Genomic DNA, 27674 nt, shown 5'->3' on the forward strand with positions numbered 1-27674 from the left:
AGAAGACCACCACAACCTTGTGGTCGAGGCCAGAGTTCCCCAGGGCGGAGCAGAAGACCACCACCACCATGTGGTCAGGGCGGAAGGCCCCCAGGACGGAACAGAAGACCACCACCCCCCTGTGGTCGATGCACAAAGCCCCCAGGGCGGATCAGAAGACCACCACATCCCTGTGGTCGATGCACAAAGCCCCCAGGGCGGATCAGAAGCCCACCACTTCCGTGCGGCCGGATCAACGGGAGGACGAGACTCTGGTAATTCCATGGTGTCTCTACTGGACTCCAGAAGATCGGTGCTGGCCTGACACTGCTCATGAAGATCATTGGTGACTTGTATTTGCTCATGAAGATCAATGGTGACTTGCCTTTGCTCATGAAGATCAATGGTGACTTGCCTTTGCTCATGAAGATCAATGGTGACTTGCCTTTGTTCATGAAGATCAGAGGTGACTTGCCTTTGTTCATGAAGATCAGAGGTGACTTGCCTTTGTTCATGAAGATCAGAGGTGACTTGACTCAGTCCTTGAAGATCACCGGTGACTTGACTCAGTCCTTGAAGATCACCGGTGACTTGTCTCAGCTCTGAAAGGTCAACGGTGACTAGCCCTGACTCTGGAGCATCAGCGGTGACTAGCCCTGACTCTGGAGGGTTAACAGTGACTAGCCCTGACTCTGGAAGGTCATCGGTGGCTAGCCCTGACTCAGGAAGGTCATCGGTGGCTAGCCCTGACTCAGGAAGGTCATCGGTGGCTAGCCCTGACTCAGGAAGGTCATCGGTGGCTAGCCCTGGCTCTGGAAGGTCATCGGTGACTAGCCCTGACTCTGGAGCATCAGCGGTGACTAGCCCTGACTCTGGAAGGTCATCGGTGGCTAGCCCTGACTCAGGAAGGTCATCGGTGGCTAGCCCTGACTCAGGAAGGTCATCGGTGGCTAGCCCTGGCTCTGGAAGGTCATCGGTGACTAGCCCTGACTCTGGAAGGTCATCGGTGACTAGCCCTGACTCTGGAAGGTCATCGGTGACTAGCCCTGACTCTGGAAGGTCATCTGTGACTAGCCCTGACTCTGGAAGGTCATCGGTGACTAGCCCTGACTCTGGAAGGTCATCGGTGACTAGCCCTGACTCTGGAAGGTCATCGGTGACTAGCCCTGACTCTGGAAGGTCATCGGTGACTAGCCCTGACTCTGGAAGGTCATCGGTGACTAGCCCTGACTCTGGAAGGTCATCGGTGACTAGCCCTGACTCTGGAAGGTCATCGGTGACTAGCCCTGACTCTGGAAGGTCATCGGTGACTAGCCCTGACTCTGGAAGGTCATCGGTGACTAGCCCTGACTCTGGAAGGTCATCGGTGACTAGCCCTGACTCTGGAAGGTCATCGGTGACTAGCCCTGACTCTGGAAGGTCATCGGTGACTAGCCCTGACTCTGGAAGGTCATCGGTGACTAGCCCTGACTCTGGAAGGTCATCGGTGACTAGCCCTGACTCTGGAAGGTCATCGGTGACTAGCCCTGACTCTGGAAGGTCATCGGTGACTAGCCCTGACTCTGGAAGGTCATCGGTGACTAGCCCTGACTCTGGAAGGTCATCGGTGACTAGCCCTGACTCTGGAAGGTCACCGGTGATAAGCCCTGACTCTGGAAGGTCACCGGTGATAAGCCCTAACTCTGGAGAGTTCCCTGGCACCTGACTCGACTCTGGAGGATCAGCGGTGACTAGCCCTGACTCTGGAGCATCAGCGGTGACTAGCCCTGACTCTGGAGGATCAGCGGTGACTGGCACCTGACTCGACTCCGGAGGATCCACTGGCACCTGACTCGACTCCGGAAGGTCCACTGGCACCTGACTCGACTCCGGAGGGTCCACTGGCACCTGACTCGACTCCGGAGGGTCCACTGGCACCTGACTCGACTCCGGAGGGTCCACGGGCACCTGACTCGACTCCGGAGGGTCCACGGGCACCTGACTCGACTCCGGAGGGTCCACGGGCACCTGACTCGACTCCGGAGGGTCCACGGGCACCTGACTCGACTCCGGAGGGTCCACGGGCACCTGACTCGACTCCGGAGGGTCCACGGGCACCTGACTCGACTCTGGAGGGTCAGCTGAGACTCTCATCCTGTGCAGCGGCGCTGGGCAAGCAGCCATCTTGGGCCATGACTCTGGACAGGCGGCCATCTTGTACTGTGGTGCTGGTCTGGCGGCCATCTGGGGTTGTGGTGCTGGACTGGCGGCCATCTTGTACTGTGGCGCTGGACCGGTGGCCAATTTGGGCATTGGCGCTGGGTTAGCGGCCATCTTGTGCTGTGGCGCTAGGCTGACGGCCATCTTGGGCTGTGGCACTGAACCGTTGGCCAAAGTGGGCATTGGCGCTGGGCTGGCGGCCATCTTGTACTGTGGCGCTGGACTGGTGGCCAATTTGGGCATTGGCGCTGGGTTGGCGGCCATCTTGGGCTGTGGCGCTGGAACGGTGGCCAATTTGGGCATTGGCGCTGGGTTAGCGGCCATCTTGTGCTGTGGCGCTTGGCTGGTAGCCATCCTGGGCAGTGATGCTGGACTGGCGGCCATCTTGGATGGTGGCGCTTGGCTGGTAGCCATCCTGGGCAGTGGTGCTGGACTGGCGGCCATCTTGGGTTGTGGCGCTGGAACGGTGGCCAATTTGGGCATTGGCGCTGGGTTAGCGGCCATCTTGTGCTGTGGCGCTTGGCTGGTAGCCATCCTGGGCAGTGGTGCTGGACTGGCGGTCATCTTGGTTTGTGGCGCTTGGCTGGTTGCAATCCTGGGCAGTGGTGCTGGGCTGACGACCACCCCGCCGGAAGAGACAGGAGTGGCTGGGGCATCCCACCGAAGCCGATGCTGCAGGTAGCGCACGAATTCCCAGAATTTCAGTGTCTCTAACTGCGCCATCTCCTCCTGAGACACTGGATCATCCAGCCCGCCATTGAAATAGTCCTTGAGGGCCGCATCATTGTAGCCCATGCCCTCGGCCAGGGACCAGAACACCTGAGCCAGGGCACCCACTTCATTTCCCTCTTGGCGGAGGGCGATCAACCGAAGATACTTGGCGCGCCGCTCTGCCATCTTGGCTGGGGAACGGAAAGACGACATACCGCTGGTTCCTCGAATGACGGAGTCGTTCTGTCACAGCAGGGATCCAATGAGGCACGGAGATAGAACCAATTGCGAGTAAGTCTTTTATTAAGGGCAATCCAAAAGGGTAAACAGTCCAGGCAGAGGTCGATACCAAACAAAACCAAACCAAACCAAACATAAACAAACAAGGACACAAGGCAAGAGCACGACAAGATTACGGACATGAATTAAACAACGACTCCGTGACACATACTAAGACAGACCTGGTTATATACACAAAAGGATAATGGGGAAACAGGAGACAGGTGGGGAACAATCAATTAACTAAACAAGGAGGAAGGTGACCAAATAAGGAGACAGGAAGTGATAATATGATAAACACCGTGGGAACTGAGGACACCTAGTGGAACCCCAGGGAACACAACCCAGACACCGTGACAGTTTTTTCCTGCTTGGAGATCACCCCTTGCCGCGATACCTGAGGGGGCCGCTGTTATCCCTCAAGCGAGGGACGAACTCCCCCTCAGAAGAAAGGGACCTGCTGTTCTCTTTGTTTGTCATTTAATGAGATGAAATAAATTAGTTTCTGCTACTTTTTTTTAATCTGTATTTGATTTCGGTGACATAGTGTATCAGTTTGCACTTTCATATCTTGTCTCTACTTTAGATGCTGTTTATCATGGTGCTCTAAGATTTATATCAAATTGTAAACCCTCAACTCATCATTGTGCCTTGTATAACAGAGTGGGTTGGCCCTCTTTGTCTAGTAGGAGAAAAATGCATTAGTACTAAATTATTTATAAAGCCATCTTGGGGATGTTGCCTTATCTTTGTTGTCTTGTACAACAGAAAACTGTTGATAAATATTTAGATTTTCTATGTTTTCAAACTATTACATTCTCGCTGTTCCATCTGAATTAGGGAAGAAAGCTTTTTTTTTGTGTATCCAGCCTCATCTGACTGGAATCACCTTCAATCGAAATTGAAGCTACAGAAATTGCTGTCTTTGGATCATTTTAAAGAAGTCATAATAAGGGAAGATGATTAGTCTTACACATACTGTGTAAGTATATGATGAAACTTACTGTATTTCTTCTCATTTTGACCAGGTCACTCCTGTGAAAGATTTTTTTACCTCAGAGAGTCTTTTCTGGTTAAATAAAGGTTATACTAGTTGTCCATGGTAGCTGGTGATGTTAGCGACCAACAGGATCAGTTTGGTATGGTTCTTGAGAGACTTGTCTCCCTGGTATTCCCTGGAATTCACAAAACAAGTGTCTTTAATAATCCAGATAGGGAACATAGAGCACATGGAAGACATTCAAGATCCGACAAACACTAACAGAACAGACTGGGGTTTTTAAACTCAGGATAATGAGGGAACTAAGGAGAAACATCTAGAATAATATTAACAATCAAACTAATCAGACTAATGAGAAACTGGGACACGGAGCACAACAAAACAGTGCAGGGGTCTCATTTATAAACGTTGTGTACGCAAAAAAGAGGAATATAAATTTCATATGCAATTTTGTACGTTCATATCAGGATTATAAAAAAAATAACATGGTGTAAATATGTACACATCTTACAGACATTCTAGACCATGCGTACACACTCTTTTTCCTGGCATGAGAAAAGTAATGAAGTAAGGAATGATTTTTAAACCTGTTTTCGTTTCGTTTTTGGGGCCTGGAGAAGTTTTGTCATGCCCTGACATTTGTGCTTTTTTCAGTTTCTTATACACATCCAAATGAGTAAAGTCTAATCTCACTGTAATCAGCACAAACTGGGCTATGATAATATGTGAGCAGCATGTATGTACATTAGGGGTGTTACTGTACGTGTATTCGTACCGGACCGTTTTGGTACAGGGCTTTCGGTACGGTGCACGTGTGTACCGGATGACCAAATGCAATATTTTGTGTGCGCAACATAAGTACATTTTTGTGTTTCCAAACAAACATATTAAGTGGCGGAAGTCTCCGCTTTCAGCTCAAATCCCGCCCTGCAGCTGATTCTAAGGCCGGTGACACACTGGCTGTGTGGCGTGAGGTTGGCGTTTCTGCTGCGTGTCAGTTGCGTGATGGCTGCTTTGCGTTTTCTGTGTCTTTACACACCAGAATCGCGCCTGACGCGGCGCTGGCACGCTGCTGCTACTGTAGGTGACATAGAGGGAGACCGTCGACAGACCAGGATCTTGTCTTCACGACAACAATATCTATACTTCATTTTGAGCATAAATATAAAGCCTACTGATAAAGGACACCGTCAACAGTATTGACGGCAAAATAGACTATGTTTGACAGGTGCAATATGCCAGTGTGTCACCGGCCTAAGGTTTTCAAAAGGCATCACGCGAGTGTGAACATCACTACAATCAAACATCACTTAAATATGAGCAGGCCTACAAGCTGGGATTGGTAATGCTGCACTGTAATCATAGTTATTTATTTATATTTACATTTACATTTAATCATTTAGCAGACGCTTTTATCCAAAGCGACTTACAAATGAGAACAACAGAAGCAGTCAGGTCAACAAGAGAACAGCAACAGTATACAAGTGCCATGACAAGTCTCAGTTAGTCTAGTATAGAACGCATAGGTAGGTTTTTTTTTTTTTTTTTTTTTTTTTTTTTTTTTTTTTTTAAATTAAAAGACAAGAAAAGGAAAAGTGCTAGTGTTAGTTGGTTAAGTGCAGGCGAAAAAGATGAGTCTTTAGCTGTTTCTTGAAAATGAGTAAAGACTCAGCTGTACGAATTGAGATTGGGAGGTCATTCCACCAGCTGGGGACAGTCCAGGAAAAGGTCCTTGAGAGTGATTTTGAACTTCTTTGGGATGGTACCACAAGGCGTCGATCACTTGCAGAGCGCAAACTTCTGGAGGGCACATAAGATTTAACCAATGAGTTTAGGTAAGTTGGTGCCGTGCCAGTGGTCGTCTTGTAGGCTAGCATCAGTACCTTGAATTTGATGCGAGCAGCTACTGGTAGCCAGTGTAACCTGATGAGGAGCGGAGTAACGTGAGCTTTCTTTGGCTCATTGAAGACAACCCTCGCTGCTGCATTCTGAATCAATTGCAGAGGCTTGACAGTACATGCAGGAAGGCCCGCCAGGAGAGCATTACAATAGTCCAGTCTGGAGAGAACAAGAGCTTGGACAAGAAGTTGGGTTGCTTGCTCTGACAGGAAGGGTCTAATCTTCCTAATGTTGTATAAGGCAAACCTGCAGGACCGGGTAGTTGTAGCAATGTGGTCTGTGAAGCTTAACTGATGATCCATCACAACTCCTAGGTTTCTAGCTGTCCTCGAAGGAGTAATGGTTGATGAGCCCAGCTGTATAGAGAAGTTGTGATGAAGCAATGGGTTAGCTGGAATCACCAGGAGTTCTGTCTTCGTAAGGTTAAGCTGAAGGTGATGGTCATTCATCCAGCTAGAGATGTCACTCAGACAGGCTGAAATGCGAGCAGCTACCGTCGGGTCATCTGGTTGGAATGAGAGGTAGAGTTGGGTGTCATCAGCGTAGCAGTGATAAGAAAAGCCATGCTTCTGAATGACAGATCCTAATGATGTCATGTAGATGGAGAAGAGAAGTGGTCCAAGTACTGAGCCTTGAGGAACCCCAGTAGCAAGGTGGTGTGACTTTGAAACATCACCCCTCCAAGACACACTGAAGGATCTGTCAGAGAGGTAGGACTTAACCCACAGGAGTGCTGTTCCAGAGATGCCCATCTTTCTGAGGGTGGACAGGAGAATCTGGTGATTAACAGTGTCAAAAGCAGCAGAAAGGTCCAGTAAGATGAGTACCGAGGATTTTGAAGCTGCTCTTGCTAGTCGCAGGGCTTCAGTAACCGAGAGCAGAGCAGTCTCAGTTGAGTGGCCACTTTTGAAGCCAGATTGGTTGCTGTCCAGGAGGTTGTTCTGTACAAGGAATATAGAAAACTGGTTGAACACAGCTCGCTCAAGTGTCTTTGCAATAAATGGAAGAAGGGATACCGGTCTGTAGTTTTCAAGAAGCGCTGGATTTAGTGATGGTTTCTTGAGCAGTGGGCTTACCCGAGCCTGCTTGAATGCTGAGGGAAATGTTCCAGAGTGAAGAGAGGAGTTGATAACGTGAGTAAGCAAAGGTATGACTGAAGAAGAGATCGCTTGAAGGAGGTGAGTGGGGATCGGATCAAGTGGACAAGTAGTAGGATGATTGGACAGGAGAAGTTCGGAGACGTCCATCTCTGAGAGTGGGGAGAAGGAGGAGAAAGAGTGTGCATCGGTCATTGTGAAGTTGTCCTCAGTCTGCGGTGTGGAGAATATTTTATTATATGATATTGGTTTGAGACAGAGAGTATTTTATTTAGTGGAGAACTTTGCAGCAGTATTTTATTTCTTATTCTTTTTTAATTGTATATATATTTTATTAAAAAGTATTTAAAAATAAGTATTTTTAACAAATTGTTAAAAAAAGTTTATAGTAATAAACAACCTGCAGTTTAATGTTTCCAGTTCTTTCCCTTACTATACCGAAAATGAACTGAACCGTGACTTTAAAACCGAGGTACGTACCGAACCGTGATTTTTGCGTACCGTTACACCCCTAATGTACATGATTGTGTTTTTGAGGGGAAAAAAAATGTTCCGCGTTGTTAGTGAAAAACTACAAATGTTAAATCACTTGAATAAGGCAATAAAACACATACAGAACATTGCTTCCTGGGATTTTTGAGAACTGGAGCTTGTAGCCTGGAAATTTTCTTTCTAAATAATGTGAAAATCATCTTGTTTACTCACTCACAGAAAACAATATATTGATTTAAACTTTCTAAGACAATTTTTGTTGGTAAAATTCATATGCGAGTAGGCGTCAACTACCATGAATATCATTGTGATTTACACCTGAGAAGACAAAGGCCTGCATAATGAGCTGCATAATGAGCCATTCAGTCATCTGTGCCACTGAGAGGGAGGAGTTACAAGAAAGAATGTGAGGACAAAATAAATGTATATCATTTTATGTTTGTAGGTTATTTATAATATATTTAATTATCCCAGAACATAATTTAATATACACTTGCGAGTGCAGTTAAACAGTTTATCAGGAACAATCAAAGCTGACTTTCAAACTTAATTTTTTGCATCATTACTCCAGTCACACAATCCTTCAGAAATCCTTTTAATTATCTGATTTTCTACAAACAATTAAACAAAAAAACTTTTATTGTTATTATTAGCATTATTATTATTAATGTTGAAAAGAGCTTAGAATATTCTTTCAGGTTTTTTAGGGGGGATAAATTGAAAGAACAGCATTGTTTGCTACAGTTATCTATTTGTTATATTTATATTCTTTACATCAAGCTTTTGAAGGGTATAGTATTGTATATTGTTATTGAAACTTCATAATGTTTCACTTGATTATACATTTAGTCAGGAATTATAATTTGGAAAAAGTCTTTGGAAAAAGTCTAACTACAACCCGAATTCCGGAAAAGCTGGGACGTTTTTTAAATTTTAATAAAATGAAAACTAAAGGAATTTCAAATCACATGAGCCAATATTTTATTCACAATAGAACATAGATAACGTAGCAAATGTTTAAACTGAGAAATTTTACACTTTTATCCACTTAATTAGCTCATTTAAAATTTAATGCCTGCTACAGGTCTCAAAAAAGTTGGCACGGGGGCAACAAATGGCTAAAAAAGCAAGCAGTTTTAAAAAGATTCAGCTGGGAGAACATCTAGTGATTAATAAACATGATTAGTTATAAAAGCTTTGTCTTAGAGAAGCAGAGTCTCTCAGAAGTAAAGATGGGCAGAGGCTCTCCAATCTGTGAAAGACTGCGTAAAAAAATTGTGGAAAACTTTAAAAACAATGTTCCTCAACGTCAAATTGCAAAGGCTTTGCAAATCTCATCATCTACAGTGCATAACATCATCAAAAGATTCAGAGAAACTGGAGAAATCTCTGTGCGTAAGGGACAAGGCCGGAGACCTTTATTGGATGCCCGTGGTCTTCGGGCTCTCAGACGACACTGCATCACTCATCGGCATGATTGTGTCAATGACATTACTAAATGGGCCCAGGAATACTTTCAGAAACCACTGTCGGTAAACACAATCCGCCGTGCCATCAGCAGATGCCAACTAAAGCTCTATCATGCAAAACGGAAGCCATATGTGAACATGGTCCAGAAGCGCCGTCGTGTCCTGTGGGCCAAGGCTCATTTAAAATGGACTATTTCAAAGTGGAATAGTGTTTTATGGTCAGACGAGTCCAAATTTGATATTCTTGTTGGAAATCACGGACGCCGTGTCCTCCGGGCTAAAGAGGAGGGAGACCTTCCAGCATGTTATCAGCGTTCAGTTCAAAAGCCAGCATCTCTGATGGTATGGGGGTGCATAAGTGCATACGGTATGGGCAGCTTGCATGTTTTGGAAGGCTCTGTGAATGCTGAAAGGTATATAAAGGTTTTAGAGCAACATATGCTTCCCTCCAAACAATGTCTATTTCAGGGAAGGCCTTGTTTATTTCAGCAGGACAATGCAAAACCACATACTGCAGCTATAACAACAGCATGGCTTCGTCGTAGAAGAGTCCGGGTGCTAACCTGGCCTGCCTGCAGTTCAGATCTTTCACCTATAGAGAACATTTGGCGCATCATTAAACGAAAAATACGTCAAAGACGACCACGAACTCTTCAGCAGCTGGAAATCTATATAAGGCAAGAATGGGACCAAATTCCAACAGCAAAACTCCAGCAACTCATAGCCTCAATGCCCAGACGTCTTCAAACTGTTTTGAAAAGAAAAGGAGATTCTACACCATGGTAAACATGCCCCGTCCCAACTATTTTGAGACCTGTAGCAGAAATCAAAATTGAAATGAGCTCATTTTGTGCATAAAATTGTAAACTTTCTCAGTTTAAAAATTTGCTATGTTATCTATGTTCTATTGTGAATAAAATATTGGCTCATGTGATTTGAAAGTCTTTTAGTTTTCATTTTATTCAAATTTAAAAAACGTCCCAACTTTTCCGGAATTCGGGTTGTAGTAAAATGTTTACACTATATGTGAAAACTAGTACAAGTATATAAATAAATAAAAATAGACTTACTCATGTTTATGATCTCTGCTGAATAAAGTGCTTCATTCTTTTTTTCTGAGGAAATCCAAATCTCAAATCGTCAACCACATCACATCTTTTTGGGGTGAATTATGTTTTATGACATAATTGACAGCGGGGAGCGCTATAGATTCACAATCATTCATCTTTAAACTAAACTGCAGATGTCATGCTATGAGAAAATATTTTAGTGGGAACAATGATCAATGATGTGCACTTACTTCGATATTATGGGGAGCGGTCCATTGTACTTACTGTACAACCACAGCTGCACAGAGGTGTTGATGTCATGTGAAGTCATCTCTACGATATTATGAAAAATGCCACTGTATTTGAAGGATACAACTTAAAGAAAATGGTAATTTGCATGGTTTCTTTTTAAAATAGGCTATAATTTGCAGAGTGGTTTCTAGTTTGAGAAAAGTCAAGATTATGAGATAAAAAGTCAATTATCACATTAAACATCAAACGTATGAGAAAAGACCAAATTAATTAAGAGAAGAATAAAAATACTTTTTGTCATCAGCAAACATCTAGCTGAAGCGAACACCATATGAAGTGCATGCTAAGGAAACAAAACTGATTTCAAAGAACAGACTCCTCACAAAGTTCCTCTTCCTGTGTGAAGCATACAGACAACCATCTATAGATCTAATGGAGTACTAAGTGGATTGCAATGAGACCAGAGAGTGAGAAGCAGTTCAAACAATCCTTTGACCATCCCTTGACAATCCCACACTGGGCTAGTTGCTCAGCAGTTAGTTAGGATGTGCTCTAGAGAACCATCTGGCACTTTTCAGGTCTTCACTCACTGGAAAACAGCCAGAAGTCATAGGAATGTAAGAATGGGCTCCTTCTCTCCAGCAGGAGGGTAATATTTGCATCATACAGTATGTCTAAAAGTGTGCATAGTAGGTTTAGGAAGAGGTTTTGACTGGCATGTTTCATTTGAGCTCTGCTGGTATTGTAGATGCTGTCACTGCAGCTTTCTCTTGACACTTGATTGCTCATAAGTGGATTTTTTTATAGTTAGGGCTGTGCTGTTTTTATTTTTATTTTTTTTTATGAATTGAGAAATTACGATTTTGTATAAAAATATCACCCAATGTTAAAATTTGAAATTTTGACAGTATGCCAATGTTAACAGTAAAGAGAAAAGAATGATCCAACTGCATGTCGGTGCACGTGATGAACCACTCATGTGTGACGCACTCTGTAAAGGAACAACTTGTGTGTTGACAAAGAAGCGTGGGAAGTGGAATAGGAGTGCATGTACAGTTCTCTCTCCATAAATGGCTGCCCACTGCTCAGGGTGTGTGTTCACAGTGTGTGTGTGTTATCACTGCTCTGTGTGTGTGCACTTTGGATGGATTAAAAGCAGAGCATGAATTCTGAGTATGGGTCACCATACTTGGCTGTATGTCACTTCACTTTCATTTTTGTACATTTTGAATTAGCTTGACTTTTGAGATTTTTTAAAGCATTTTCTTATTATTATTTCTGAACATATAATATGCATAAAACAAGTTTGTACAAAATGTAGTTGTAGTTATTGCATCTTTTTTTGCAAAAACATGATATTTGACATTGATATTTAACAAGTGATCATACTGACAACATGTGTGGTTCACTTGAAATATTTATTTATGTATTTATTTATTTATTTTTTACTAGAAGGTTAATAAAGAAAACATTACTTAAATCATGTAATAGTTACATTTTGAAGTTGACTTGTTAAAAATCTTAAAATCGAGAATCAAGATTTTTTTTTTGTTTTTGTTTTTTGCCATAAAAACCAGGCATATTTATAGTAAAGAAGACTAAATGTAAAATAAATAAATAAATAAACACTTTATCTTTCTATCTTGTAATTTTGACTTTTTCTCATAATTTCAATTTATGCCATGATTGTGTATCTCATAATTTCAACTCGTCATAATTCCAGCATTGTATCTCATAATTGATGTAGTATGTCACAATTTTATCTTTTTATGTCATGACTGTTAAATTCATAATTATAATTTTTTTTATGTCATGATTTTCTTTTACCTCAAAACTATGACTTAGTATGTAATAATTTTGACTTGTATGTCATAATTACGACATTTATGTCATAATCATGATTTACCAAAACATGTTCTCATATGTTTATCCTAAAAAATCTCTAAAAACAATTTGAGTTGACACTTCTGGGATAGAGTAAGTCAAACCTCAGCTTTGATAGAGTTATAAAATCTTGCTTTAATCTCTGACAAAACTCCATTTTGCAGTCAGAATGAACCACGTTTAAGTGTTTGTTATTTTTTTTCCAACACTATCCACTCAAATTAACACAAGACTGCAATTTGCTGTTTTGGGGGTAAAATCAGTTGAGAATGAGAGCATGTGATATTCTTTATCCAAGAAGAAAAAAAAAACACTATGCAAAATGTCTAAAATTGTTAAGATCTCATTTGAAATTGTAGAGTAGATAAATTTGTATATCTATCTATTTAGCTCAAAAATAAATGAATAAATAAATAAATTAAACCCCCAAACTAGTCTGAAATCAGCCAGATGAGAACAGTAGGCGCTCAGATCTGGCCTGTGTACCTGCTTTATCTGCCACACACTAGCATTCTCTCTTCTGCTGGCTAACCTGATGGGAAATGTTTCCCGGGGCGTTTTATATCTCTGAAGCTGTTGATGGAAGCTGAGATCCCAGCAGACATGCCTGATGACCAGCTTGGTTTAACACGGTTATAGAGCAATTTATGATGTATGATAGCCCAGGAAAATTGTAACTTCAACTCTATTTTGATTTCATGTTCAAAGACAGAGCAGCATCAAACTTTGATTTGTTTTTGGAATAATTCTAATGCACTCAGATGCTACAGATGAAACGCACACTATGCCACATGGATCTGCGGGCCTGTTGAGGGAGCGAGACACAGACGGTGAAGGACGGTGCAGGCCTTCGCTTCATATTCAGGCATAAATATTTCATGGCTCCTGAGCCTTTGGTTACAGAGTTCCCTTCCTTCACCGCATTTCTTCTGTCATAACTAATTCTCCCAGCTGATGGCCTCAGCTATTAAAAATTTACCTGAGTGTGCTCTCTCTTTGGACAGTTTTGTTCTTAAGCAATCCAGGGATGAAAGGGCAACTCGGTTTCTTATTGAAGCACTTATATAGATGAAATCACTGGATACAAACAAACAAATGCTCAAGGTCTTCAGGAATCCCAGAAAAGAGCCACCCTTGTGAAAAAGAAGTGCACTTTATCATACGTTCAAAAAGAGTACTTACTATAAAAAATTATATGCTTTAAATTAATAGTGCAAACTGAATAATGCAATGTTTTCGAACAGCTTATTGCATATCAATTGCAATTAAATAAAATGCATTACAGTTTGAATGTAGAATTTAAGTTTTGAATTTAATTAGATACTTTAGAATGTTTATTTTTATTTATTTATTTGACCCACTATAGTAAGACATAAGTACATCTCTACGTGTAATTTTATAATAACTTACATCGCTCACTTTGTATCTATGTGAGCATATTATGCCACGGAATAATGAAAATAATAATGATAATGTTTTGGTAAATTATTATTATGAAAAACACTGTGATTTTTTTTTTTATTATTATAATTATTGTTACAATTTTGACTTTTTTAATAATTTATTATTTTCTCATGATTTTAAGATGTCATAATTGTAAAGTTTTATCTCATAATTGACGTAGTATGTAAAAAAAAAAATCTTTAATATCCTAATTTAATGACTCAGTATGTCATCATGTTGACTTATATATCTTATTTATTTATTTCCTTCTAACTTTAGCTCTCTCTATTCTAATTCAAATTCTAAGAAAAAATATAGAAAATTATATAAAAAATTATAAAAAAGGTGTAGGTGTGTATTCTGACAATAAACAACAAAATCGCCTTGGTGATGAGCAACAATGGCAAGATCTCCTAATTTTGTCCCAATACGTCTTTAAATTTCTTCTGACTACTTGTAATTTTACTAAATGCAATGTAATTTAGAGTTTTTTTTATTTTTATTTTATTTTTTACCCACATAAGTAGGACATAAGTACAAATTTATATTTAATTTCATAATGATATTGTCTTTGCAGTGTGGTTAAAGTGCTGAATGTGTTGAGAAGCATTTATGGTAAACTAAAATAAACTTCAATGTCCTTTCTATTGAGACTTGTATTTACATATATTTGTAATTACTTATTTGTAAAAAAGGAAAGAGTTGCAGCTTACTACTGGTAAAACAGTTAAACTGTAATATCAAATAATGCTACAGTTCAAATTATAATCAAATATTTTACCCGTGCGTTAGTTACATTTAGTTCAATAGGTTCTTTAAAGTAAAATGTGTGATTTGAGATTATTGCAAAGTGCACTTGTTTAAATGTGTATTTAAGAAACATAGTCATGAAAGTGTCTTTTATTTCATATTTTTAAGATCTGAAGTACATTACAAGTGCATGTGTAATACAATTAAGTGCACTTCTTTATCACACATGATTTAACAGTGATGATCTCAGTCTCACACAATCAAACTTTTATTAAGCCCGGTGAATCAGATGTTAATGCTTCCTGTCAAAAGACATATCACTTTCCTGCTGGTGATTTTTATCTTTTGTTGGCACATTTCTCATGCTTTAGAAGTGAGGAGGTGTTTTCAACAACCGGCTGTCATCATTAACAGCTGCTTGTCTGAGGAAATCAGGTGGGTTCTTGATCGTTGTGTGATGTTCTGATCATTTTTCCTTGTGGAGTAAAAATCATATAGACAGACCTTAACGGCTGGTGCCTCAGTTAATATCAGAGATGGTATGCCAGCATTAGAACATGTCCACACACATAATTTTTTGTTTTAGTAATAAATTTGATTCATATGTAATACGTTAAACATTTTGTGACGCGTCAACGTTTTTGGGGACAGGACATTCATCGGAAGGACAGAACTCTCTCAGGTTTCAGGTCATTTTTAGGTGAACTGTCCCTTTAAGGGGTAATGACACTAGACTTTTTATACCATAGACTTTCATTCAAACATATTTACATTTATGCATTTAACAGATGCTTTTATTCAAAAAGCATATTCACAGTATGCTAGATCACTAGGTTATGAATGATTTATTTATTTAAAGTGCATTGGTTTAGGGTTGGGGAGTGGGTAAATGCTGCTTTCAACTGTTTCTTGAAAGTTGAAGGCAGTTCGAGCAGGTTTTGAGAGCTTTCTGGAAAGGAACAACAAGACACTGTTCCTTTAGTTATACGTATGTGACAGTGGGAGACCAGAAATATAAGCTCAGGAGAAGAAATGTCACATTTTGTTTGTTTTGTTGAACTTTGGCCTGCAAATTCACATAGCAAGAAGACGTGATCGGAGGAGCTACTCTAAATGACACAGTTTGATGTCTTGGTCAAATTATTTGTTGAATAATGTATTTAATCACATCCAGCACTGCTTAAACAAATTCAAATCGCATTTATGTTTCTCTATAAAATATATGTTGAGTAGAGGTGTGTACAGTATATGGCTGACAGGTCCCCCCTGCTCCTCTTCAAAACTACGTTTTACAAAAAAAACATTCTTGTATGTATTTTAAGACTTGTTATAACCCTTGGTCTTAAAAAAAAAAAAGCTAATGTTTGCTCTTGTTGTTTTTACTTCCAGAAAACAGTGTTCATTAAAGAACTGCATGGGGTCTTATTGAGCGGCAGGTGAAGTGACTAACAACAGCAAACGTGAATTAGTGTCAGGTGAATTAACCCCACAATAACCAGAAACTGAGGATGTGAGTTTTTTAGTGGCCCATTTCTAAGGAAGCATTAGAATGTTTTATTACACAGAGCCACAGGCAGCTGTTGAACATTGGCAGTAGTCGTAGGACAAGACTAAAGTGTGCAACTCCCTGGCTGTGAATTAAAGTCATTGTCTGGATGGGATTGCAGCGAAAGCATCAAGTCTGCGAATTGTACCATATTCTTGGTCAACAATACCCAGAAGATATGTATCAAAAGGCTGACTTGTCAGAATCCAATTCATCCAGGCGAGAGGAAAAGAGACCAAAAACAGGGTTGGGTTTTGTTTTTCTGCCGATGTCATGATAAATGTAGGAACCGGTGGTTTCAATTTTCGTAGGGAAAAAAAAGAAGATGAAGAGACTGTAAAAAGTAAAACGAACAAAGGCGGGATGCTGACACAATGCCTACTGCTTTTCCTCAGGGCTTTACAGGGAAGCTTTATAATATCCACTGATCCGGCTGCTGTTCATTCATTCCGTGCTGTTTACATGCACCCTATCATAAACATCTTGAACAATACGAAATATCACAAGCATAAAAAGTAGCAAAAAAATAAACTGGCGTTATCTGAATCAGCAGATTCTTTAAATATAACATTTCTCAAAATTTCTTGTATTGTATAAATCTGCAAATTGTATTAATACCACTATTGCACAAGGACAGTAAAAAAATAAGTCAAAGTTTCTCACATTTGTGAAAGTGACTATACACGTGTGAAAAAGGCACAGTAGAACAACTTTTTATGGAAATAATACTTGAAAAGAACATATATAGGTGTGAATTGAGTATAATGTTTTCAGAGACTTAACTGCATGTTAACTGCAACTAAATGAAAAATTAATTATAGTTTCAGTTCATATAAAGCTCAGTTATCTCAACATTAAAGTGCTTTCTGACCTGAAAAAGTATAATTGCAGTCCATTATTATATCTAATTTCATAATTATTTCTATTTTCTTTGAAATATGTGTGTGTGTGTGTACTGCTGAAAGAACTGGCAAGCATTTATGGTTAAATATATTTTAAATGTTGTAGTTACACATATGTGATTCTGCAAATTAGTGCATTAAAACATAACTTAAATATAAAATAAAATTAAAAAATACAGCTAAAACATAACTCAAATGTGCTCCAGAAACCCGAAGAGTCATGTAAAACTGGAACATTATTCATCTTTGCATGATTACTGGTCAACTTATATAGGCAAGCATTTAATGAAATTATTCACCGAAAATATTAATTCTGTCATGTATCAACCCTCATTGTCAGACACCCATACCACTTTCTTTCATTTGTGCGCCAAGAAAGGACCAAATAAAAGCATATACTGCAGTAGCAGGGGCTGTAAAAGACATGAAAGAAGGACGGAAATCCATAAAAAAATCCTATTTTTTAAAATGCATTTGTTCAAATTCAAATTCAGTTTGTTCATAAATTAAATATGAGTAGCTATGCAACAATCAATATAAAATTAGTTCAAATGTATATGATTGAAACAATATTTTAATAATAAATATTTAAACACAGTTATTATGTATTTAAAACACATTCAGTTTAGTGCTAGATAAATCAGAGCTGTTTCATGTATTTATGACTGACAAATATGCATCACATTAAGTTAAATTAAAACATCTGTAATGTAAGTTTTTGGAACAACATATTTCTACACTGCCTTTAAATAATTCAATATCCGTCTGCCCATTGTGTTAGTATAAAACATTTGGTCCACACAACACTTTCTATTTTAAGATCAATCAGAGCTGCTCTTTTATTTGAGAGTCAGTATATCCCTTGTCAAATAATTTTGGTTTTAATTCATCAAAGGTTTGTGTAAATCCAAACTCTGCTGCCCACAGAAAGTTAATTAAATCCATTTATAAACCAGAAGTCTTGACTAGTGTGTGTGATTTGTTGTCTGAAGTGTCCATTGTAAGATGCTCTCACACTGCATGGCAAAACCAGACTGACTGTTTCACTCCTCAAAGTTGCTATAAAAGTGACAAAGAGAGTTATAAATGTAAATGCAGCAGAGCTGATGTACTTAAGCATGAATAATTGAGAGTGACTCTGTAGTGGGAGATCCAATCAAACAGATGCACAATTTGTCGAGTACCCTTATTAAACACACTTTGGAAAGTTCACTGTGTGTGTTTTTGTCCTTTTAGTTGTACTGCCAAAATTATACACACACATAATGCCACACATAACGCGGTAGACGCATTGTGAGAGAGGTAAAGAATGCAAGCTGCGGTTTCTGCAGAGACAATCAGCAATGAGATTCATTCACTTCTGTTAGGTTCATCTGTATTGCCTTCATCTCAAACATACACATTAAGAAAAAGAAGGTATATAAGCTTGTGTATATGTATATTTTTGATAAAGCACTTGCATTAATTATTTAGCAAAAATATTGTTAATGACATGTAAAGATGTCTAAATTATATATATATATATATATATATATATATATATATATCTTTCTGTTTAAAAATTTATAATTTTATTCAGCTAGTTACTTGTTGTTTTTTGTAATTATTTGTAATATATATATATATATATATATATATATATACATACAGGTGCATCTCAATAAATTAGAATGTCGTGGAAAAGTTAATTTATTTCAGTAATTCAACTCAAATTGTGAAACACATGTATTAAATAAATTAAATGCACACAGACTGAAGTAGTTTAAGTAGTTTAAGTCTTTGGTTCTTTTAATTGTGAGGATTTTGGTTCACATTTATCAAAAACCCACCAATTCACGATCTCAACAAATTATAATATGGTGAAATGCCAATCAACTAATCGACTCAAAACACCTGCAAATGATTCCTGAGCCTTCAAAACGTCTCTCAGTTTGGTTCACTAGGCTACACAATCATGGGGAAGACTGCTGATCTGATAGTTGTCCATAAGAAAATAACCCTTCACAAGGAAGGTAAGCCACAAACATTCATTGCCAGAGAAGCTGGCTGTTCACAGAGTGCTGTATCCAAGCATGTTAACAGAAAGTTGAGTGGAAGGAAAAAGTGTGAGCTGAAAGCCATTGTCAAATAAACCTAGGCTTCCAGACCACCTCAGCAGTGCCACAAACTGATCACCTCCATGCCACGCCGTATTGAGGCAGTAATTAAAGCAAAAGGAGCCCCTACCAAGTATTGAGTACATGTACAGTAAGTGAACATACTTTCCAGAAGGCCAACAATTTTTTTTTATTATTATTTTTATTGGTCTTATGAAGTATTCAAATTTGTGAATTAGAATGTGAATTGGTGGGTTTTAGATAAATGTGAGCCAAAATCATCACAATTAAAAGAAACAAAGACTTAAACTACTTCAGTCTGTGTGAAATGAATGTATTTAATACACAAGTTTCACAATTTGAGTTGAATTACTGAAATAAATTAACTTTTCCACGAGATTCTAATTTATTGAGATGCACCTGTGTATATATATATATATATATATAATTAAACTGGAAGTTCCATAGTGCAGCTTATCATGAGTCTTTACTGGATCAAAATGGTAATCATTTTTGAAATACTGTAATTAATAATCATACTCTATCTCCCAGGTTCTTCTAATTGCCCTTGTATTGGGGAGGGAAAACTAATTATACCCACAAACCTCCTTCGATTAGTGTGACATTTTAAAAAGGTTAGACAAATCAATGAAAAACGTGCACATTATAATTGTGGCCTTTCCTGGTTTCTCTGATAGCTGCAGCTCATCTGTACAGTGCAGAGACTGTTTATATGAAGCCCCTGCATTAACCATCAGCGTTCGTGCTTCGTTTGCTGGGACTCAAATATTCTGCTTCGTTACAGTCCGCAAAGTATGAAGGGCAGATCTTATTTTAGATCAATTTGCCAAAATCATTCAGTGATGCGCCAATCTCGAGCAGTAGCTGCTGGTATACAGTACATACAGTACCACTCAAATCTTTGAGGTCAGTGAGTATAAACCAATAACCATAAACCAATACTTTTTTATTGGCAATGATGCATTAAATTGTTCAAAAGTGACAGTTTATAATTTTACAAAAGATTTATATTTGAAATGAATGCTGTTCTTTTGAACTTTGAAAAATATGAAGCAGCACAACTGATATCAACAATGATAATAATCAGAAATGTTTCTATATTAAAATGATTTCTGTAGGATCATGTGACACTGAAGACCGGTGTTAATGATGCTGGATTCAGAGGAATAAATTATATTTTAACATATTCACATGGAAAATGGTTATTGTAAATTGTAATAATATTTCACAATATTGCGCCTTTTTTGTTTATTATTGATCAAATAAATGCAGCCATGGTGACCTTTCTTTCAAAAAGATTTAAAAATCACACCAACCTCAACATTTTGAATGGTTCAGTAGTGTATTCACAATGATTTTGAAAGTGATATGAATATTGAGGTGATTTAATACTCTTACTTGATTTCAGAAATGTAAATATCAAGATATAAATAAAATTTGCCAAAGGCTGAGAAATATAGTAATATAATATTTGTAAGCTGTATGTACACTGAGAACTGACTCATCAGTTGTGTTTTCACACTCCGAGAAAATCCTCGCTTACATTGAAAAGACCAGAAAAAAGCAGACAAACAAGAAGTACAGATACAAACTTTCATCATGTCGGTTTTTAATCTTCTCTCTGTCTTTCTGAACATTCCCGAGCGCTTCAGGTAATAAATCACGCCTGAGACTGGAGGTTAGTGCTTGAGCGACGGTCAACGAAACGCTCTCCTCGCTCTTCATCTTTCATTGCAGGCAGCCTGAGAAAGCATGCTGAGACGAAAACACAAAAGCCTTTCTGCTACCACACGCTGTTTCAATAGTTTCTGGATTTTTTCTCTCTAAATAAACTGGAGCACTGCTAAAAAATACATTTGAATGAAATGTTATTTGCATCAATACCATGAGGTAACAAATTCACAAAGTGTTAAAGTGTTGCTATGCGGCTGCTAAGGTGGTTGCTAGGGATTTCACATCTGATCAAACCTTAAACCTACATTGAATTTGCAAAAATATGTTTCACAAAATGTGTATGTAAAAATAAAAATGCAATTTGTCCTCCATTCATTTTCAATCCAAGAAAATATGTGCAGATTTCATATATATACAGCACAGACCAAAACATTACTATTTTTAACGTTTTTGAAAGAAGTTTCTTCTGCTCATCAAGCCTGCATTTATTTGATCAAAATATTTTTGAGTCAAAAACAGAATTTTTTTTTTAATGTTGTGATATATTATTACAATTTAAAATAATAGTTTTTAAATGTATTATACTTTAAATTATCATTTATTTCTGTGATGCAAAGCTGAATTTTTAGGATCATTATCACATGATCCTTTAGAAATCATTCTAATATGATGATTCATTATCAACGTTGGAAACAGTTCAGCTGCTTAATATTTTTTCAGAACATGTGATACTTTTTTAGGATACTTTGATGAATAAAAAGTAAAAAAACAAAAAAAGCTATGTTTTTAAAATATAAATATTTTGTAATAATAATATACACTACTGGTCAGTGATTTGGGGTCAGTAATTTTTTATTTCTTTTCTTTTTATAAAATCAATACTTTTATTCAGCAAGGATGTGTTAAATTGATAAAAAAGTGATAGTAAAGAAAATATATTATTAGAATTTTTTTTTTTTTTTTTGAATAAATGCAGTTCTTTTGTAACCTTTTATTCATCAAATATATTAGACAGCAGAACTGTTTCCAACACTCATAATAAATCAGAATATTAGAATTATTTCTAAATGATCATGTGATAGACTGGATGTTACATGTGACACTGAAGGCTGGAGTAATGATGCTGAAAATTCAGCTTTGCATCACAGGAATAAATTATTTTTTAAAGTACATTCAAATAGAAAACTATTATTTTAAGTTGTAATAATATTTCACAATATTACTGTTTTTTTTCTGTATTTTTGATCAAATAAATGCAGGCTTGATGAGCAGAAGAAACTTCTTTCAAAAACATTAAACATAGTAATGTTTCCAAACTTTTGGTCTGTACTGTATATATCTAAATTTAAACTCTAGTAGACTATTCCATCTACATTTGCTTTTAGACCAAAAATGTAGGCTGCTGTAAGAAAAAAAAAATCAATATAAATGAATAGAAAATATGTTTTTAAATATATTTCTGTATATTTGGAATATTAAACTAAATATATATTTTCAGTTTCAAGAATGCATTTCATTATTCACAACATATAAAACATATTTAATATATATTTTGTCCAGAATAAATAAATAAATAAATAAATATTATAGTCTTATGAGGTATAGTAGTAGTAATGTTTGCCTTAGCCATAGGTCTTCGAGACTACGCTGTGTTTTGCTGACACATCCTGTTCGGTATCAATATTGTCTGCTGCATATAAATCTTGATGAAAGACAAACATGAACTTGTAATACAAAAGCAGCACTGTCGTGTTGCCAATGATCAATATTTTCAACCATTCGCTTATTTTTCAGCAAGAACTGCTGATGAGGTCCGGCTGGAGATCTTCATTACAAGGATATAGATTCGCTTCTATCAAAGAGCACTTGACATATGAAACTAAACCTCTATTTTAAGAGGGCTTTCATTGGTATTTCATCACCAGAGCCCCAAAACGGTTGGATCGCTCCCAGCTGAAAGTCCTGCCGCTGCAGTATGGATTCAGCTGAGCACGGGTCACTGGGCTGAAGGAAGACCGAGTAAAATTAGCCACCAGTGCAAACCTTATTCTCAAAGTCCTAAAACTGTTTTCCAAGGGCTGACAAAGGGACTTTCAGGAAAAGGTCAGCGGATCTACTAAACAGACTGATAAAGAAAAAAACTGCTATATGCCATTAAAGACAAACTGATTTACACTAGGTACTGTATTTGTGTTAATACGGGAGAAAAAATGTCTGCATGATTTTCATCTCTTCAGATTAGATTTGTGTGGTAACACATTCACTAAGAGTTTTCCCTCAAAAGGCTAATAATTTTCTGATTATTGATAGTAGGTCAGGTAGTTATGTTTAGGTATTGGGTTCGTATAAGGCATCTAGAATATGGTCATGCTGAATTTATATTTTATTTTATTTTTATATGTGCTTTATAAGTACTAATAAACAGTCAATATGCTAGTAATATGCAAGATAATAGACAACTAGTTAATAGTGAATAATGTTCCCTAATCTAAAGTGTTCCTGTTTTTAACATGTCTATACAATAGCAATATCATGAGCAGACTTGCTTTTATCAATTGTCAGCATGATTGTAATCAGTTCAAACAAGAAGTTCATATTGTGAGCTAAGTTTAAGACACTATATTGTCACTATTGTCTTTTTTGCACAATTTATCAACGACACTGGAAACAAAAATGTTCTAGACGAAGCAACAACAGAACCATTGTGTCTCTGAGCCACACACTGTGCTTTTTTCATACTAAATTATGTGAATGATTCAATGATTTAGTCATGAAGACAGTCACTTGCTTTGTCCCTGAATGAATCAGCTGTTTAAATAAACTGGTTGAATGAAATATTCAACTACTCAGTCATTAAGACAGCGACTTACCACTACTGGCAGTTTTAGTTTAATTTAAGAAAATAGTTGATACTGATTTCATTTGATTGGTAATGGTGTCTTATTACTCTAACAGAATGTATTAATTAAATGCAAGAATTTGACATACAATATGACATATACATCTTATAAGATTACAAATTGCTCTTATAAAGGTAAAATGGACCTGGGAATCAATTTAAGTGGAAAAATATTGCCTTAATGAAAAAGTTAAAGTGCCCCTAATAAGGATTTTTGAAAACGACCTTTAATGCAGCTGTATGTGAATGTAAACAGTCTGCAAAGTTGTAAAGCTGAAAGCGCATCATAAACAAAGTTTTTGTCTCTCAAAAGAAAGAGTCGATTCTGAATCGCTTAATTGAGTCGTGAAGTTCACACATCACAAGTTACCACATTTGCATAATGCCTGCCGCAAAAACACCCCTCAAACACTAGCGCTTTTTTGCGAGGATAACGTAATGTCGAGAAGACGCTGTGCTCTGCGCTGAGAAAGTAAATCCAGTTTGTTTTCACTTCCAAAGGCCAAGGCTGTGAAGAATCAATGATTAAAATTCATATTTACTAAGATACCACACCGGTATAATCCCAAACTTTTGCTGTGTTTCTGTCATTTCACTGACCATTGCTTCTCCAATCTCTGTAAGTTCAACGTGGGATTCGTAAACTGGTTGTTCTTGAAAGATGGGTCAGTGCCCAGGTTGTTTGGAGCAGTTTGCTCCTCCGAATCACAACCCGTAAGTATGATTGTTAGTTGTTGCAATGATTTAAGCGTGCGAAATATGCAGTTGTGTTGTGTATACACAATAGTCAGTGCAGCTGTAAGTCTCTGGCTAACTCACGTTATAGTTCTGCTAATCAGCTGTGGGCATCTATTGTCTAGAAATGAGTTGAATAACACAGAATGCCTGTCATTCTTACTACTTTGAGTCATGAGTCTTTACTACCAAGCTGTGATAGACTTCTGTTTCTGACTTGCGCTGTATGCAGTAGACCAATTACAACAGACTGGGTCATCGGACCAATCAGAGCAGAGCAGCCTCACACAAAGGAGGGGTTTGGAAAGATGACTCTTCGAACAAATCATTTGAGAGTCGTTGAGAAATAAGGTAGACTTACATGCATTTTATAAGAAAATACAAGTTTTTACCTTGCATGCATGTCAACCTGTTGCAGGGGATTCTCAAAACCAAATTATGAACCTTTCACATAGCATAACGGGCACTTTAATATCTGTCACTGTTGTGATTGAACCAAAAACAAAGAATATGAAAAATCTTCAGGGGTAAGTTGGCCGTGACAGGCCTAAACCAGCCACTTTACCAGTGCAAACACATACAACATATCAGCTTATTGTCACATTTATAATATAATTATCAACAAAATCACATCAAATATTGAGAAATCATTTGTTTGGTCAATACGGAACACCTTTAATTGACACTCGTTCACTTTAGCTTCCCTTGCTTTGAAACAGTCTGCGGAGTTTCCTAGCCCTTTAACACAAATTGTTTTGTGACTTCACCACTCAAAGAACAGCTGATAGCTCTTCAATCCTAGCTGTGTTCCAAGATTTCTGCACAGAAGACCCAAATCTGTGGGACTAAACATGGGCCATGTGTCTACACAAATTAATCGAATGAACTTAAATGCTCTGCTGACATAACGCATACAGATTCATCCTTACACATATGGCTCCGGGGTATATTTAATAGTAGCATGTGTTGCATACAAATAAAGTCTGCACAACACGCTGGATCATACGATCTATATGTATAGTGATAGTTCCCAGTATTCCTCTTCCAGTAGCAGTCATCATCAATATTGTTTCTGAGCGTAACTGTAATTCTATATATGGGTGAAAGGGCAACCCGGTGGTCAATATAGAGCAGTTGCCATCACTGTTTTTCATTCAGTCCTGTGCACTGACTGTACTGTTACAAGACACAAGTTTAATGATTTAATGTTTGCTATGTTACAGTACATCCATGTTAAGCACACCAGACTACCATTACATATTGAATACATTAATAGAAAGCTGAAAGCATTGCAAAACATTCCTTCAAAGACACCATACCAGAGAGATAAATGTAACCCTGACCACCACAAATGTGCATAATACATTTGCTGAAACATCTTTCTCTAAGATGCACAACAACAACAACAGTCAAAAAAGCCTATAATTGATGCAGATCGGACTTTTTTATCGCCTGTTTCTTTAGAAAGCCATGCATCTGCTGCTTAAAGAACCCACAAACAAGACTGTAATTTGAAGAACCTCAAACGACACATGAAGAACTTTCTACATGCCTGAAGAACCATGTAACCTACTTGACTGGCTGTTTTTATCCTAGAGACCCCAATGTGGTACTGTACAATAAACTGTATGCGCAAATAATAATGCTAACAATTATTTTGAATAGTACTACATTTTTTGTAATACGTTCCTCTTACCTAACTAAGATGATGATGCAGAAGCTGTTTTATTACAAGATGAGTCTGAAATATCCCATAATATCGGATGCAGGGTTCATCTGACTCCAGCATTAGAGCAATAGCGTAATTAGAGATGTGCTTTCAGTCAGAAAATATTATACTGAAAAGATTCACTTCCATCTACAGCATGCATAGTTTATACCTGAGCTCTCTAAGATGTCAAACAGAAGTAGTGTCGTGTTTTCTGTTTTACTTTCAATGCAACTATAGGAAAAGTCAACCTGATACTTCAATACAGTTTTGAGGGTGAGGAACCTCTCAAACACTTGAATCCCTTTTGAACACAATAAGAAGCCCTGCTCGTTTGCTCATGGAAGAAAGCATGCTCTTACAATGAGCCCGTCTCTCTCATTCTCAGATTGATAAGAATCAAACGCGCAGAGATCATCTCTCATCTCTCATCTCCCAGCTCAGCTCTAGATGGACTGACGGGCGGTCGAGTCTCACCTAAGGTGAAGTAGGGCAGCGCCGTGTTGTCCAGATCATCCAGAACCGAGATGCGACCCGGCAGGTCAGTCCTGACGAACAGCAGGAGTCTGGACTCCCCTCCGGCGAGACTCCCGGATCCCGCGCCGGTGAAGCTGAACTCATTCTCCCGGAGCACGGGCAGGGTGGACACGGTCACGGTCTTCACCTCACACGGGCTCTCCGCTTCTCCTCTGCTGTCCCGGTCCTCGTCCAGCTTCCCCCCGGCCCGGGTCCCGCTCGCAAGGAGCCCCAGCAGCAGCGGGAGGAGGAGACGCGCGTCTCTCGATGTCATTCCGCTCGCGGTGCAGCTGCGCGTGGATTGAGCGTCTCATGTAAAGCGCTGGTGGTTTATAGCAGCAGCGGCGGTGCTGAGCGCGACCGGCAGGCGGCAGCACTGAGACATCATCACTCAAACAATGGCATCATCTATACAGCACACAATGAAACCGTCTATGAGATCCTATAAATTAATGTATACACAGTAAACCCAAAGCAATACCACCACTTATTAAACACAGACATTGAACATTAGAAATATTAAAAATAAAAAAAACATTAGAAATATTATAATTATTTAGTTGTTATCGTGGTTGTTATTGTAGTTGTTGTTTTTGCATAAGACGCATTTCAAAATCGTTATTTTATTGCTATATTATAGTATCCATAATAAACTGAACAGCTCAGGTCGTTATGAAAATATGCACTCTTACAGAGAGGCTTGTACTGCATTCTGAGTCATTACTGTGATGAACAAAACAAAAGTGACTTCTGGGTCTTTGAAAGTGGATAACATATAGGGGTGAATTAGGGTCGATTGGGACATTTTTCCTAATAACATCAGTGGCAAAACTATCTTTACTTTACCTGAATTCAGCCTGATTGTAAATAACTGTACTGTGCTGCACTGAAAAAGTGAAACAACTGTGTATTATTATTATTAGTAGTAGTGGTATATTTATAATTTATTTATTTATTGCATTTTTATTATGTTCTAATAAGGTTTTGTTCAGTCTGTCTGAAAGCAAATAACACTCCCAATAAACTATAAATTAAACAATTTTGTTCAAATAGTATTTTGGCTTGCAGAACACT

The 27674-nt window shown here is 38.4% G+C and overlaps 1 protein-coding gene across 2 annotated transcripts in view; it reads right to left on the reverse strand.

The window, feature by feature from the left end:
* LOC132132764 (astrotactin-2-like) overlaps nucleotides 1–26915 on the reverse strand; it is a 498987-nt gene extending 472072 nt beyond the window's left edge. For both annotated transcript variants that reach the window (XM_059545295.1, XM_059545288.1), the window contains exon 1: nucleotides 26562–26915. In XM_059545295.1, coding sequence (XP_059401278.1) covers nucleotides 26562–26874 — 313 coding nt within the window. In that variant the 5' untranslated portion in view covers nucleotides 26875–26915. The remainder of the gene's footprint in view (nucleotides 1–26561) is intronic.
* Between the last annotated feature and the right edge of the window lie 759 nt (nucleotides 26916–27674).

The sequence above is a fragment of the Carassius carassius genome, chromosome 4 (genome assembly GCF_963082965.1).
Source record: "Carassius carassius chromosome 4, fCarCar2.1, whole genome shotgun sequence".
Lineage (NCBI taxonomy): Eukaryota > Metazoa > Chordata > Actinopteri > Cypriniformes > Cyprinidae > Carassius > Carassius carassius.